Raw genomic sequence first — 16,492 nt, forward strand, 5'->3', positions numbered from 1 at the left:
TTTTTTTTTAGCTCTCTTCACGCCGAAACCCCATTCAAGTGAATAAAGAAGTTTTGCTCAGTTTTTGGGAATTTTCGGGAAAACCGCTTGGCGGATCTCTCCGAAAAATAGATAGCACACTATTCCCGATCAGGCCGCACGTTTTGATGTATTTTTCATGCCGCGGTTGGCAACGCTGTGTGAGGAGAAGCGCGCCAAACTTTTGGATAAACCTGATTATTAGTATGATTAAGCCCGATGGATAATGTACAGTGTGCTTTGGCACAGGCAGTCAAAGCACACTGAACTAGAAAATTTCTAAAGAAATTTTGACAGTGTGGCTTCTACTGCCGAAAGAAATGGCAATATATACACACGCCAATGTTACCGGTAGTGTCATTCAGGTTCAATTGAGATAGCGCTACTCTTTTTTTCTGCATTTTAGATTCATACTTTTATTTTGAAAGGGTGGGACTGGGTGGGTGAGAGAGGGGGAGAGGAGACAGAATCATAATGTTTGACACTAAAATGAGAGGCTTCATCACAAGCATTCCAGTTAGAATTCATTCAGTGTCATCCAGAATGTGAGAGAACCATGGGCATGGGGGGGGGTGCAGGAAAAGCGTCAGCCCTCTAGAAGGACCATCCAGGAGAGACCCGAGGGGAGAGACCCATCACTTGAGAGGCCAAGCAGAGTGAGGTTTCCAAATCTTGTAAAAGGTCACAAAGAGTGAAAGAGGGCAAAAATAACCAGACATGCCCTCAATTAATGAATGTTAGAATTATGAGATACACCAGAGTCCAGACAGACAGTTTTATGTCCTGAGTGAATCAGACAGACAGACGATTTTATGTCCTGAGTGTGTGACGGCCTCTGGTTTTAAGCAGGGCCTGCTGTGGGCGTGCCCTTGTTTTCAGGACCAAGACCTCACGACACATGAACAGTTTCTTCCCGTCGGCAGTCGGGCTCATTAACAGAGCCCGGGACCCCGACTGACTCTGTCATCCCCAGGACAAATTCCTACCGGTCACTCCCCTGCACATCCCTTCTATTTCACTCGACACTTTTACACTACACTTACATCTCACTTGTTTATAGTCCTGTTATCTGTTCGCTTGTGCACTTTATTTTATATTCCACTTTATTTTATTTTATATTCCACTTTATTTTATATTTTACTTTATTTTATATTTTTCTGTAAATTTTAATATGTTTCTACTTTGCACTGTTGTTTGTTGTTAAATGTTATGCACCTCCCGTCATGTCAAATTCCATGTATGTTCAACATACCATGGCAATAAACGGTTCTGATTCTGATTCTCTGTGCTGTCTTGCAGGTCCCTTGTAGGCGGAGCCTCTCGGTACAATTGGCACCTGGCCAGTCTCCCAGGGGTATATAGGACCTGCCTGCCGCAGTCGGGAGCACTCTCTGTGTCCTCTCGGTTGCCGCCCAGTTCCTGGATCGAAGGTGGCTGGGCGCAATCACTGATCAGTGCTACGCTGAATAAAAGGAGAGGAACTCCAGAAGGACAACCCCTTGGGAAATGCGTAGTGGTGGAGCTGTGGATCAGTGGATCACCCCGGATACAGCCGTGTGGGCTGTTGCCATCATTGTGTTCATCAACTAGTGTCGCTCTCTGGTTATCAGAGAGTTGTTTTCTTTTTCTGCCTTGTGAGCAGCTAGCTATTTTTACAAATAAATATTCCTTTGTTAAACAAACCATTTTCACTACTCACTCTCTCTTTCCCCGGGAAAAATAACATCGTTACTCCCCGCATCCCTTAGATGCCAAACGGGGAATGTAACACTCATAGTATAGTATAGTATGTTGTAAAAACAGTTGTAAAAATGTCATAGTATAGTGTAAAGACAAAATGGAAGAGTAAAGCATGCTTACATGTGTGTTGACTCAGCAGTGATAACATTAAATGAAAAGTTGATCAAAAGCAGAATTCATATTTGACAGCAATACAGACTGCCTGGGAGCCTTACTGCATTATATTCTATCCAATTATATTTTGTTATTCTTTACATGAATGCAGACTCTTCATAACACATCATGAATTTGTTCATGAAAATTCACCAGGAAATTATGTTTGACCCTCAAACTTGTTTAGTATAGTTTGACATAACAATGTCACAAGCCAGTCATAGCATGGTATAGTCTATTCATCTGAAAGACATTGTTCTCAATTCGTAAATAACCAATTTGCAGTAATCCTTATCAAAAATGTTGCTGGATCAATACTTGATTTTTCCAAACTCACAAATATTGATATTGACCTCAAACCTCCAGTATTGGTCCGGCCATGCTTGTGAGACCCCTAACTTTATGGAAGGGCAATGCTAAATCATTGAGGTGTCCCTTTTAAATCATATAATTTCGTCTCTCCAGCCACAAAAACACTTTACATGAAATATTCTCCTTTATTGCTTACATGCTTACACTCTTGATGATAATAAAAAGATCAAACGCATCCAAACTGTACTTTGTGTTCATTGTCGGTGAATTCTGTGACAATCAGTGAAAAGCTTCTTGATGTGCGCACATCTGACTGCATCTGATGTGAATTATTGATTAGAGGTATTCCATAACACACATACATTAATTATAAAAGAAACATCACTTTGTCATTTAACTATCCTCCATTTTAAATAATCAATCCTAAAATAAAATGCTGGCAGTCATGGTTTACATGAACCGGTCCTAGTTACATCTCCTTCCTGGACCTGCGGACCACCGAGCCCCGCCGCCTTCTCACAGTCGCCCGGAAGGTGACGCCCTCGTTTAGTTTAAACCGAGCGATGCCACCTGCCTCATCCAGTTTCTTGGCGCTGCAGCACGGCGTCGGGACCTTCGTAGTGTTACCGAACTTGGAGTAGTCCACCGCGTACATGCCGTCCTCCGCGGAGACTGTGGGCACGAAGCGCTGACCCCACAGGATCTCCTCCGACACGTAGGAGGTCCTGGCCTGGGTGGTGATGCCCGTGGTCTCCACCACCCCCTCCAGCACCACGATCACCTCGATGTCCTCGTGCTGCAGGTCAAAAGCGGACAGCTCATACAGAGGGCTGTCCTTGTCGATCACATGACAGATGATGAGGGGGGACACCAGGAAGACGCCGTTCGTGCCCACCGGGTTATCAATGTGGATGTCGATCTGGTCCAGAGGCACCACCTCGCCCTCGTTGGTGGTGCTTCTCCTGACCACCTGCAACCGCACGGTGGCGCTGATGATCATGCTTTTCCTCAGATCACCGATGCGGATCATGAAGCACAGCTTGTTGTTTCGGACGGAGATGACTGCGTGCTTGCTGAAAATGAGCGTCTCTGCGCGCCGATTGGCCTGCGCAGTTTTCATGAAGATGCAGCCGAGCATGATGGCGTTGATGACCAGACCGACTATGTTCTGCACGATCAGGACAATGATGGCAGAGACGCACTCCTCCGTGATCATCCGGCCCCCGAAGCCGATGGTCACCTGGACCTCTATTGAGAAGAGGAAAGCGGAGGCGAAGGAGTGAATGCCCGTTACGCACGGGACAAAGTCGCCTCCTCTCTGGTCAATGTCACCGTGCGCAAACGCAATAAGCCACCAGATCATCCCGAAAAGGAGCCAGCTGCACAGGAAGGACATGGTGAAGATGATGATTGTGTGGAGCCATTTTAAATCCACGAGAGTGGTGAAGACGTCCAGCAAGAATCGACCCTGTTCTCGGATGTTGGTGTGCGCTACATTGCAGGTGCCGTTCTTGGCGACGAACCGTGCTTTCCCCGGTTTGGCCTTAAACAATTTTGGCTGCAGGACACCTTCAGCCAGACGTGTCGGCAAGTAATCCTCAGGAATGAGTCCTTTCCTGGACAACATAGCGCTCCCATGCTATGGACCCGCAGCCTTTTGGCTTTGTGTGATTCGTCTCTGCCCTGCTAAAGATGAATTATTTTCCTCTTCCCCGGTGTCTTTTCTTACAGCTCCTCAGCTTTCGAGCACAGTAGAGTCTTGCTGTCCGTTGTCTGGAGGTATGTGCGCTCCTCACGTTGCCTCCAGATCAGGCGCTCCACAACCGCGAAGTCCCAGGGGAAATTCCTCATCCGGCTCCCCAGCTGTCGCTGTCACTCACACCACCCACAGACAGGGCATAGATGCGCCACACCGCTGCGTTCCATTGAGGATCGACCCAGTGTGCACTCTCCGTGGAAATTCAGCGAGATGTCAAATATTGATGCTGGAGCATAATGGGCCTCTAGGTTGAGTTTTATCATCCCTTTGATCAGAAGGCAGGCTTTAGTGGCGCATTCGGCTCTGTGCTGACTCCGCCACTTCACAATAGCATGGTAACGTCACATTAACTTGGTAACGTGAGATAAGGTAGGCCTACTCCGTCCAGCCACCATCTCTGTTGTTTGATTTTCAACGAGAATGCTGGAGTGGGCCCATTTAGCTTAAGCCACAGGCAGCTCTGAATATATAATATATAATATATAATAGAGCACTAAATCAGTAAATCATCTTCAGGCTGTTTGGAATTTACTTTGAATTTACATGAATAGAAAGTAAGCTGTCCACCGACAGGATCCTTTTCATACATCCAGGGTTTTAAAACGGCTGGGCTCCTTCTCCTTTCCATTCCATCTATGGAAACTTTATTTCACAGGCGGCTGTGCTCCTCTATAACTTTCTAATGTCACATGTCAGTCCTGGCTGTGACAGACGCAGCTGCTCTTCCCACTGTGACACCCCTGAGTATGTGGAGATGATCAACACTCATAAAGTTTCACTCACACAAGCACAAAAAAACTTTGGAAATTATCCCAGTCCTTTTCCTGACCAACCCCAACAAAAAACCACACATGTTTTATGATAATTTACATTTTATTAACAAAGAGTTCACTTTTTATGTACAAATATTCTACATCACGATTATAAAATAAAAGGAATATATCTTCCATGGGACAATTGCACTTTGAATGTCTTCTTCTAATGCTTCCTTCCTTCTTGTGCTACTTGTCTGCTCGCACGAAGGAGGTGAAGACGCTGTCCTCCTTGTCCAGCAGGGCCTGGGGCCTGTCGTACTCCAGGATGATCCCCCGCTTCATCACAATCACTAGGTCGGCATTCACGATGGTGTGGACGCGATGCTGTGCAGTGGAGGGGAAGAAAACCAGTCACTATATTGACACTAAATGAGTCTTTTGAAACAATAATCAATGCTTTATCACACAAAATTACAACTCGAATGAAACTGGCTGTTAAGAGAGATGAAATAAGAGGTTCTAATTCAGGAAAATGTTCCTCCACAGTAAAATATGAAATATCTTACGGTGAAGAGTTCTGATATTTCAATATTCATTGATGATCTTTTCGATTACTTTATCGTGAGATAACCTTATGAATTCAGAGATACAATTTTCTGCTCTGATTTCCACTTTCCTTTTTTGCTAATAATCACGCAGAAACAGTTTGAAATAGTTGTTTTGTCCACTCTGCATCTGTTTGCTTTGTATCACTTTACAACAACTGCATCAGCAGTGCAGGACAAAGGTCAGCTCTCTCTGGGGGAAATGGGAGCGCTGCATGCTGTGGGGGAGATACTCACTGCTATAGTAACTACTGTTCGGTCAGCAAATGCAGTCATCACCACTTTCTGCAGGATGCTCTCCTGTGAGGACAGAGGCAAGGGGAGAGGAGAGCAAAGTAAAATAAAGAGCAGTTTTAACAGTTAACATGTTCCTTCATATACTGTTCAACCCTGTTAAAGCTCATTTTTCAAACTGTCCCCTCTCTTGTTCCTCATCTCAGTGTCCCCGATTAAGCGCTTCACCGTGTTTCCTCGAGGGCAGTGCAGCTGCGTTATAGAAAGCTAGAAGTGTCGCTCTTTGTGACCGATCATTCTGGAAGAATAAAAACACTGACTCTCCTCAGGCTCTGAGTATTTCCCCTCCATTTCTTTTGTTCTCTCTGAGTCAAGCACACCTCCTCCACTCCGGCTTTCCTTTTATCCTCTTGCTTAAAAAAAAAAGAAGCATCACTTAAAGGTGCAACCCTTGACCCAAAATTGATAAGAATCGCTGTCACTTCCACAATGACAAGTCTTTAAATAAATATACCAAGAGAGAACAACTAAATCTAAATTATTATGTCATTTTAAAAATAATTTATGATCAGTTGAGAGACACAATGCACATGCCTTTCTACCACCTCGCAGTGCTCTCTTGTACCCAAAACACACTGACCGTTGCCATGTCTATGGACGCAGTGGCTTCGTCCATGATGAGGATGCTGCTCTTCCTGACGAAGGCTCTGGCCAGACAGAACAGCTGTCTCTGACCCTGACTGAAATTTTCTCCTCCCTCTGTCACCATAGCATCTGAATAAAATAAAATACATGAATATTGTTAGTTTTCATATTTAGGTACATTGATATTAAGTATACAGATGTAAAGATGTAATTGGCCATTAACTCGCACAGATCAATATCTTATTGATTTTCCATTCACGTCTCTGTGTTACGATGAGGCTACACGTAATACGGCTCAGACAGATTCATGCTCATGTGTTATCTGACACAGCAGCCTGATCTTTGTAAAGAGAAACTGGGGAAGGCACGAATTTGCCTCAAAGCAATTCCCTCTATCCTCAGACCCTTGGTTTGGATAGAAAGGAAGAAAAGAAGATGAACAGACTAGCTCACACACACACACACACACACACACACACACACACACACACACACACTTAAACAATCACATATTTCTCACCAAGGCCTCCTGGGAGGGATTTAACAACGGGTTTCAGCTGAGCGATCTCCAGAGCTTCCCAGAGCATCTCATCTGTAGCCTTCATCTCTGGGTCCAGGTTGAACCTACACACAGACACATAAACATACATGCGGGCACATACACACTTATTAATACACTTTTGGCATCTTAATTAGCTACATAATATATCCTTAACTAAACCCTCAATAAACCCCTTCCCTTCATTCAACACTAACATTAACATTAAAGAAGGGGCAATGTCGTTGTGATCTCGATCTATTTGAAGTAGCTCATCACTTCTTAATCTCTCTCCCTTAAAGTGTACACTACGGGGAGTGACGAGGTGAGAGCCGAGGCATCAAGCATGTAAATGAACTTTACACAAAAGCATATTTTTACGTTATTCGACTGACTAAAATATCCAAAACTACAGTCTGACAGCATCACGTAGCTTCCTTAAATGCATACTCATCTGTTCTCCTCCAACATGACAAAGCTTTTATGGTCACTGTCCATACTCTCCGTCTCTCTCTCTCTCTCAGCTGTCCTGATGTTATCACACAGTCTAAAAATAACCGGTGAAGTTTTCAGAGGAATGTCCTCTTATCTACAAGCCCTCAGCTCTACTTGTGCTTCAGATGAGTGTCTTTGAAGTGTGTCACAGTTTGCCAGCTGGCTCAGTTACTGGAGATTGTCACAACTCGATTATCACCAAATATAAACCTCTGTGACAAGCCGTCCTGCTGGTAAAATTAATTGTGAAGTGAAGTTCATCGTACCGGATGGCGCCGCTGAACAGGAAGGGGTCTTGAAGGATGATGGACAAGCGAGACCTGAGCGTCTGCAAAGGCAGCTTGGCAATGTCAATGCCATCGATAACAATCCTCCCTGTGAAAGAAAGAAAATCATGAACCAAACACATCACACATAGACTACATTGCAGAGTGCAGTTTTTTCTTGCTAGAGTTGCATGTAAATGCTTTCTCGTAGTTTTTTTAAATAGTCATTTTAATGTACTGCATTTGACATTACAAGGAGTTCAATGTTAGCGTTGGTGTTTTGCTGTACCCTCAAACATGTCCACCATGCGGAAGAAGGCCAAGGAGAAAGAGGATTTGCCGCTGCCTGTCCTGCCACAGATCCCCACCTGAAAACAAAGAAGTCTGAATCATCATTATCATCAACATTCACTTTTTTGATTTTTTTTTTTTGGTTTCACAGGTTTCCTCAGTTTGGCCACCTTCTGCCCAGGTTGGATGCTTGCGTTGACATTTTTGAGCACTGGCTTCAGCGTGGCGTCGTATCGGACACTCAGATTTTGGATCTTGATCTCTCCCTCTCTGGGCCAGCTGTCAGGGACCTGAGATTCAGCTGAGACAGACGCAGAAATATCAGTGGATTTTAGCTTCCCCTCTTTTACACCTTAATATAATGGTTATAACTGTTATCGTTAAATGTGTGATCACTGGAGTCAGATTATTATATTTTTAATCCTGTTCATTAACAATGTATTAACAATGCCTTTTTCCAAAATCCCTTCTGGCTGAAATGAAACATGCATGTATGATAGATTACTAGGATATAAAAGCAGTGGGATGACGATACATTTCTCCTCAGCATAATGATGCCCCTTGGGCTGACAATGTTTGACATATAACATGACAAGGTTAAGCTACGTTTGAGTCAAATAACTGATTGGCTATGATTGTCAAAGCCTCCCACAGCCAACCTATAATTGTGCATTTTTACTGATCCCACCTCGTGCCCAAGTGCGCCACAGGTAAGCCTGGCCACAAAACTATTCATTTTGAAACTGGCCAATGGTCTAATTTCATTACTCAGTCAGTGACAGACTTTCGTGTTTGTAGTGCTGGCCTGGCCTTGCTGCAGCCAAAAACCTCAGACAAGAAACTCCAAATGGGCACCGGTTGAAATGGTGAAAGGAGGTTGAATTTAAGCTGGAACTGTGAGTGTGTTGCTGCACTCACTGAGCAGTCCCTCGTAATTCTCCGGTTCAGTTTTGAGCAGGCCGTTAATTCTCTTGACTGAGCCAAGCTGTACTTCCATGTCAGCCAGGTTACGCACCATCCAGTTCATGTAGTTGGATACCTGATACATAGAGGGAGGAGGAGGGGGAGGAGGAGGGGAGGAGCGGAGGAGGGGGAGTTTGTCAAATGTCACTGCATACACTTCATTAGCATTTGTCAGATAGTCCAGTGGTCTATGGAACATGAGAACAGCTCAACTTTTAAATATTCAGTTCATCTGAAAATGTTAAATTCACCAAATTAGGAAACACATGGTTTTCATTGGACATAAACTATATTGAGAAAGAAGTTTTATAAACATCTTCAACTATGTAGTTTATATTACTTAATTACCAATACTTTAATATAGGCGCTGATCTGTTTCAACTGATTTTCAGGCAGATTTTACATGATCACATTTATAGTTATATTGTTTGCTGCCAGATATGCAATTAGCCACTGATTATGGATCTGAAGGTGTTTTCTTTATAAATCTCTCATATGTATCCCACCAAGAATGGTAAAAAAATGTTTTTTGTCCAGATTTGAGTTTTTTTGAATATTCAATATGATCAGATAAATTTGTCCTTATAATTAAAACTCAAAGTAACGAGTTAGGAAAAACTAAAATATAATTAAATATAGTAAGAGCAGAACAAATGTAAAAAGTTTGGTAATCATTTAGAATATGCACAATGTAATGTCCTTAAAGACTCCAGTAAACAAGCAATAAAACACACCCACACAGTCTCACCATGAGTGCATATGTCAGCCCCAGCCCCACCAGACCGGGAGACAGCTGGTCGTTGAGAGAGTTTGTGATGGAGGCTACAGCTGCTACCAACACAACACAGGCTCCAATATACTCCTGTAGAGAGAGACCATGTCAACTTCACAGCAGGACAATAATACGTCGCTGAATAATTCAAAAAGGTGAATTAAAAAAAGCAGATCCATCAATGTTTGTTGTCAACACACACAAAAAAGACGGACATGCTGCTAAAAAGCCCTGTTTGTTTTCTTTTGCATCTCTGCACATGAATCCATTAACACCTGACGGTTATCTCCTCTGACAAACTGTGAAACACAAGAAGCCAAATGAGCTGCGAGCCGCATGCAGTCGATCCATCACATGAAGAACACGAAATGTGATCTTAATAAAGCGAGTACTGAAAAATTCAGTTTTTCAGGATCCCAACAGAGGGAGCCAGCAACATCAGCAGCTGCTGACGGACAGGACTGCACTGAATGTTCTAGCACTGAACAGAGGACAGATCATTACCATTCGGACCTCCAGCCAGCGGTTGGCTGCTGTGAGGAAGAGAGAAGCGATGTTGTTGGCGTCCGTGAACTGCAGTAACCTCTGTCTGAACCTGGGCTCATACCTGTCGATGGAAAAAGACACGTCTCATTTCTGTTTGTGTCCTGAGAGTCCATCTGCCTGACTGGCTCAGTGTCAGCAATAACCAATTAACTAATACTAATGTAATTATCTGAATTATTTAACTTCTGGACTTGTGTTTTGAATGAAAGACATATCATCATTACAGGAAGTTAAATAGTGACACAGGTACAACATTTGTTAATTACAGTGAAAATATGAGGTATTTTTGAGGTACATATTAAACATTATCAAACTCCGAACATGTTAAAAGACAAAAAAAATAATAATAAAGATAAAGATTTCAAGTTTCCACATCAAGTTGCATTTTGGACCATGATTGGCTTCCAAACTAGTTGTGATGTCACTAAATCATCTCGTAAGTACACGCGTTTAACTGAGACTGAAGGTGAGCAGAGAGAAACGTTGCCCCTTCAACACTTGAAGGTGAAAACAGACTTTTAACATCGAGCTCTGCACATACATCATTCTGCATAGTGAAGCTCCAACATCCAAGTTAACAACAAGCACATTTTTAAATGTATATCCCTCTTAAACAATGTTGTACAATAATACTGTTGCTCATTCAGTTAAGATAGTTCAACCTGTTGTTGATAATCACCTGAGGGCCCTTATAGTGGTGAGACCTTCCACTGTCTCAGAGAAGTGGCAGAGTAGAGGGAGTTGGGTGCTGTCCTCCAGCTGGTGCAGGTCCCTGACCAGAAGACAGAGGACACAGTAGAGAGGGAAATATCAACTGAAGCAAAGTTCAAATAACATCAAAGGTTGTAAGGTTGGAGTGGCGAGGAAAGCAGAACTGCACGGTTAAACAGGTTCAGAGAGCAGTTGAATCAAATGAAAAGTAATTTCACTGGCTTCACTCTGACATGCATCCCACTCTCAGTCAGGTACAGTACAGCCACTTGCATTTGACGGATGGACAAAGCAGTGGGTTTATGCATTTTAGCCTGCGTCTATATAGGAAATATAAGCACCAGAGCACTTGTGAAAACAGAGCCAAAATGACAAATCTCACATCCTGCTTTGACAAAATAAATCTAATTTTAGTCACCAAAAAGTCTGTGCCTTATGGGAAATCTATTTTTGGGCAGAAAAAGTAAAATTCAAATATGTTAAGTAAAAAAAAGAAATATCAGAATGAGCCTTTAAAACCGTACTACGTGTTATTTGTGTGTAATTGTAGAATGTAAATGAATGAAATGAAAAATATACAGTGAACAACAAGTCAGTGTTATCCGTCCCTCCGTCCGGTCCCACTCACCTGGAGGCCACCCGGAAGTATTTCTGGATGAAGTAGCAGGTGACGGCCAGCGGCAGGAGGGCGATGAGAAAGACGGGGGTCACGTAGGAGATGACGCCCAGAGCGGACATACACAGCATGGTGGAGCGGGAGACGCACTCCAGGGTAGTGGGGATGTGCTGGTCAATTGTGTTTGTGTCTGTGGAAAACCTATTGAGAATGCTGCCGAGCGGAGTCGTCTCAAACAGCCTGGATGGATAAAAACATTTAATTAACCCTTTATCCATTTAATAATTTAATTTGAAAATTGTTTTATTTTCCCAGATTACATACATTCCTATAAGCCTTAGAGACTATAATTATATTTCATAGATTTCCACATGTCCACAATGAGACAAAAATACTGGACATGCATCTGCTCAGACGCGCTGTGCAGTCAGCTGGTTGAATGAATTATTTTATGTGAAAGGCATCTGTTTATTTAGCTGTGTATGTGAGTGTGTATACAGTACATGCAGGTGTGTTATGTGCACGTGAGCATCTTATGTAAGCAATGTCTCCTAGGTTGTGTGTAAGGCAAGCAGATGGTGCTCTGTAACTCTGAGTAATGGGGCGAAACAAGATGCTTTTAACGGTGTTTCTCTGTTTAAATGATCTGTTTCAGCAAACACACAGTATCAGCGAGCTCACATCTCATCACACACACACACACACACACACACACACTGAGCGTCGAACCTCATGGGGGCCAGGATGATCTTGTTGAGCAAGTCGTGGTGCAGCTCTTTGGCCACTTTGAGGCCGGTCCACTCCACAGCCACGGAGGTGGCCAGACACAGGACGATGCCCAGGCAGCACAGCACGCTGAACACTGACAGATACCACGAGTGACAATCCTACAGAGAGAGAGAGAGGGACGAGATTATCAAAGACATGATCGCAACTGTGTGTGTGTGTGTGTGTGTGTGTGTGAGAGTGTGTGTGTGTGTCTGATAAAGTGAGAGAGAACTGGGGTTTTCTGCAATTTTAAACATAATTAAACTCTGAGGCTAATGTGACAGAAGCCAGCACTCTTGGTTATACTTGAAAAATGTATGTGGTAGACTTCAGCAATAACTCTCCTCCTCTCCGTGCTGTCAGTCAGCAACCTGGCAGTTACATACAGTGTCAGTAATGTGCCAGAGTTTGTATTTGATAGTAGAACAGGACTTCTGAGTGTCCCCTCATGGATTTGTCTACAGCACACTGCAGATTAGATAAACCTGGCAACGACTGTTCTGTTTATATATGACAAGAGGACACAGTGCTCTTCAAACTCCTCAAATCCCAGTTGACTTTAGCCTTTGCATGACTGTGTGAAATGTGACTTAGCGTTGCAATTAACGAGACGGACGGACACACAGACACGTATATAACTGTTAATAATAGAGCTGCTGGTCCTGGAACATGATAACCTGCCAACAGCTGGTGTGATCCCGACGTGTGAACGAAGCAGCTTAACCTTCGCCGATACTGATATTGTGTATCTGAGCGAGGTGTGTGCTACTCTCTGCTTTCTCTGAATGTGTTTTCTGTGTGTGTGACTGCCAGTTAGAGACTATATTGGGGAAGAGGTCGCTGACGAAAGACGAACTTTAAACTGAATGAAGGTGAAGAAGTTTATAGGTGACAAACTGTCTTTCAGTCAAAGACAGTTTGTGCGTGTATGTGAAAGACTTTCGCCTACACGCACACTTCATTCTGTTGTTTCTAAATTAAGATGCGGTTTTATTCCAGGTCATATCAGTTGTGACTAAAAGCCTCAGAGATCATTTATGTATGTGACATGTGCAGGTATTTCGACCAATCTACATGAAACAAAGCTCTGCGTGTTTACATTTCCCAGCTGAACTTTCTCCGAGACTCCATCAATGCGTTGTTGTTGTTTCTCTAACATGCAGATGAGTCTGAGCTGCAGTTGCTTCAGGGTGCGTTAGCGAACGCTCCGTCTGGAGCTGGCAGTGTCTGTGTTTGTGTTTTAGGTCAGTGCTGCTCAACTGAGATTCACAGGAGAATTTGCATGAAAATTGTTCTATAATTTCACTCCAGCATGGTCTAACAAAATAGCTCTGTAACCATTATTTTCATTATTGATTAAAGTGCAGATTATTGTCTTTCTGTAACAATTTTCTGAAGCCCACAATGATCAAGTTGATTGATTTGTGCGACCAACAGTCAAAAACCTAAAGATATCCAGTGACACTATCACATAAGACAATGTTTCACCTCCTATTTTACTTAGAAGTCAGAAGTCTATAAACCACAGGTTTTTACCTCCTCAAATCATCTAATTTTAATACATTTTCAAGGCCCAAAGATCCAAAACTATACAATATTTTACAAAACAAAAGCAAAGATTAGAGATACGATTGGAAAAGCAGTACATCCTCATTGAGAAACTATACTAGAGAATGTGTGGCTTTTTTGAGGGAAAAATAAATAAAACGATTATAACGAAATATCTCCCCTTAAAGACAGTGACAAGCAGGAAAATACTTCTTGACTTAAGGCTGCTGATCAACACAAAAGCAAAGAGCAAAGAACAAATCATCTCGACAGAAATGATCCAGTTCAGCCGCTCACCTGAACCACGGTACAGTTACGAGGTGTTGCTTTGATCTTGGCCGCGATGACGTTTGACGTCCAGTGTGCCAGCCAGTAGTCGATGGCGACCATGAGGGAGTGTTTGAGGAGCTGAGACAGGAGGAGCAGGGTGAGCAGGAGGACCCCGGCGGAGGACAGGTAGGCGCCACAGGAGCTCCAGGAGATGGTGGCACGCTGACGCATGACCTGCGACATGTTGTCGTCATCGTCACTCTCAATAGATTCCTCTGGGATTAAAACAGAGACGAGTTAAAATGGTCAATAGTCTTTTTTTTGAAAGTGAGAAATTATTGCATTTTATAACACATGAATGTATATTATGTGCGCTATACATAAAGGACTATTTCTGTATTTAACTGTGGTCTCCTCTGCTTTGACTCACTGCTCATGTGCTCCCTGACCTTTCTGCCGTTCCTCCTCCTCCTCCTCCTATATATTTCATTATCTTTGTTTTCTCTCTCCGTCTATCTTATTCTGTCACACATTTCTCAGAAGTTTTTGAAGAACATCTACTAACACAGGACAAGAAGAGAAGAGAAGAAAAGGGAAAGAGGGCCAAATGAGAGGAGCAACCACAGAGAAACTAATCAAAAGGCGACAGCATCTATATTCATATTCTTAAACACCGAGCAAATGCTCATTCACATGAATGGCATGTTTTTTAGGGGCAACGGAGCAGCCATGACACACTGACTGGGGTTGAGGAGCTTGTTAACGACCTCCAGCCTCCTCCCCACCCCTGATGTAAATATATATTATATCACATCATGCAGCAAGCTTTGGAGCATGAGGCTGCAGGTAGGAGTCTACGAGTCGGTGGCAAAAAGGAGGCAGGAGAGTGGAGGAGGAAAGGAAAGGGAGTGGATGACTAGCAGGGCTAAACAGGCAATAGCCACCATCATCTACTGTGCAATCATGCTGGCATTAAGTAGGTTTTGTGGAGCAGGAGTGACAAATGTTTGGGGACAAAGAAAATGATGCATGATGAGATTCTAAGATGGTGGAAGAAGCTGACACAGCTGCGGGTTGCTTGCAGCGTCACAGACTTTTTTTTCAGTCCATGCTTTCTGGCCACACCTGCTCGATCGAACATGAGAGCAGCACTTGATGCTGGAGCCATCGCACAAGTCCACTCAGGGGTGCCACCAGCGCACGGGAGACAATACAGAATACAGATAAAGAGTACAGCCACTGCACCTTAGCACCTTCCACTACAGCTGCACATTCAACAGCAGAGACACATACAGATAAAGGATCAGATTCAGTGTTCAGCCACATCAGGAGGCTGCAAGAGAGAAGGCGGTGTCATATCTGGTTGCTGCTGAAAGTCTAAAGAGAAGCCAAGTCATGTCTGGAGCATTTGACACCCACGTCATGTTTTCTTACAGGATATAATAAATAGATAACAAGGGACGGGAATGGTATACAGGGAATTTGGAATCATTCAAATTATTGCAGCAGGTGTTACATTAAAAATAAGCTGTTCAGCTTAAACTTTAATGTAATGTAAGAGGTGCTGCTCCTCAGCAAGTACACACAACAGCATATGGAAATGATACTCCGCCTTTACTATTATCATCAGTATACACACAGGCATTCATTAAAATCAGACTGAAATCAGTAAAGGACTGACTGCAGTCATACAAACATGAAATCAAGCTGTTGTTTCCTGTGACCTCTCACCTTCCTCGTCCTCTTCAGTCCTGGCGGCGTCTCTGGAGTACATGGCCCTGCGAAGGTTTTTCCTCTCCAGATCTGTCATACTCGCTGCCTTCGTCTCCTAGAGGAGATATAAAGAAAAGCTTGTGATTCTCCCCACAATACTAAAGACGACAATCTGGTGAGACATTAAGCAAAAATCCAGATAATCAAACTGTCATTCTAAGGAGCACTGGGTTGTATGCAACTATCCTGAATCTTAAAACTGTCAAATCAACGCAAAGCAAAGATTCAGAGTCATTAAGGATTCATCCGCACTTCAAATGTCTAGTAAGTAATTACGGTCTCAAAATCCTGGTCCTGTCTGTGCATCAGGGTTTTCCAATGTTCAAAGAGTTCAGGCTCAGACTTCTGGATGTTTTTCAGAGTCCCTTCAGTCTGGATAGTGCCATCTTTCATGGCAATGATCTATTCAAACAGATACACAAACAGAGACAGAAGAGGAAATGCAATCTTTAGTATTAGCCGACACTGGAAATCAGTCTTTATGCGCTCTGGAATCTTTCTGAGATAAACTGTCTGCATCCCAAATGTAATGTTTACATCCTGAATAATATAACAGAATCCTAAATGGACAATCTTATCATTTTGTTTGACTATTACAGAGTAAAAGGGTCTGTAAATATACCGTTTATTCAGTTAGTTAAGATAATAGCTGCAAATATCTCTGTTTCACACACACACACACACACACACACACACACACACACACACACACAC

The 16,492-nt window shown here is 43.1% G+C and overlaps 2 protein-coding genes across 7 annotated transcripts in view; both read right to left on the bottom strand.

Annotated features, from left to right (window-relative positions):
* Positions 1–1,691: 1,691 nt before the first annotated feature.
* kcnj11 (potassium inwardly rectifying channel subfamily J member 11) lies at positions 1,692–4,017 on the bottom strand. Its single transcript, XM_031871016.1, has one exon. The coding sequence runs from the start codon at positions 3,848–3,850 to the stop codon at positions 2,693–2,695; it is 1,158 nt and encodes a 385-aa protein (XP_031726876.1). The 5' UTR covers positions 3,851–4,017; the 3' UTR covers positions 1,692–2,692.
* An 870-nt stretch (positions 4,018–4,887) lies between these two features.
* The window catches only part of abcc8 (ATP-binding cassette, sub-family C (CFTR/MRP), member 8), a 50,609-nt gene continuing 39,004 nt past the window's right edge, over positions 4,888–16,492 (bottom strand). The window contains exons 23-39 of one of the 6 annotated variants that reach the window (XM_031870976.1): positions 16,055–16,180; positions 15,737–15,833; positions 15,131–15,199; positions 14,033–14,280; positions 12,149–12,306; positions 11,432–11,659; positions 10,772–10,864; positions 10,051–10,153; positions 9,523–9,636; positions 8,730–8,850; positions 7,982–8,112; positions 7,810–7,888; positions 7,521–7,629; positions 6,742–6,845; positions 6,217–6,350; positions 5,580–5,642; positions 4,888–5,121 (exon numbers count right to left, since the gene is read on the bottom strand). In XM_031870976.1, the coding sequence (XP_031726836.1) occupies positions 4,984–5,121; positions 5,580–5,642; positions 6,217–6,350; positions 6,742–6,845; positions 7,521–7,629; positions 7,810–7,888; positions 7,982–8,112; positions 8,730–8,850; positions 9,523–9,636; positions 10,051–10,153; positions 10,772–10,864; positions 11,432–11,659; positions 12,149–12,306; positions 14,033–14,280; positions 15,131–15,199; positions 15,737–15,833; positions 16,055–16,180 (2,115 nt within the window). In that variant the 3' untranslated portion in view covers positions 4,888–4,983. Of the gene's footprint in view, positions 5,122–5,579; positions 5,643–6,216; positions 6,351–6,741; positions 6,846–7,520; positions 7,630–7,809; positions 7,905–7,981; positions 8,113–8,729; positions 8,851–9,522; positions 9,637–10,050; positions 10,154–10,771; positions 10,865–11,431; positions 11,660–12,148; positions 12,307–14,032; positions 14,281–15,130; positions 15,200–15,736; positions 15,834–16,054; positions 16,181–16,492 lie in introns of those variants that run through there. The other 5 variants (XM_031870943.1, XM_031870951.1, XM_031870959.1 and 2 more) reach the window with 5 other exon arrangements.

Source organism: Anarrhichthys ocellatus, unplaced genomic scaffold (genome assembly GCF_004355925.1).
Source record: "Anarrhichthys ocellatus isolate YVR2014 unplaced genomic scaffold, GSC_Weel_1.0 scaffold2, whole genome shotgun sequence".
Taxonomy (NCBI): Eukaryota; Metazoa; Chordata; class Actinopteri; order Perciformes; family Anarhichadidae; genus Anarrhichthys; species Anarrhichthys ocellatus.

Coding starts and splice junctions, on each gene's coding strand:
- kcnj11 (XM_031871016.1), bottom strand. CDS start 3,850: ATGTTGTCCAGGAAAGGACTCATTCCTGAGGATTACTTGCCGACACGT.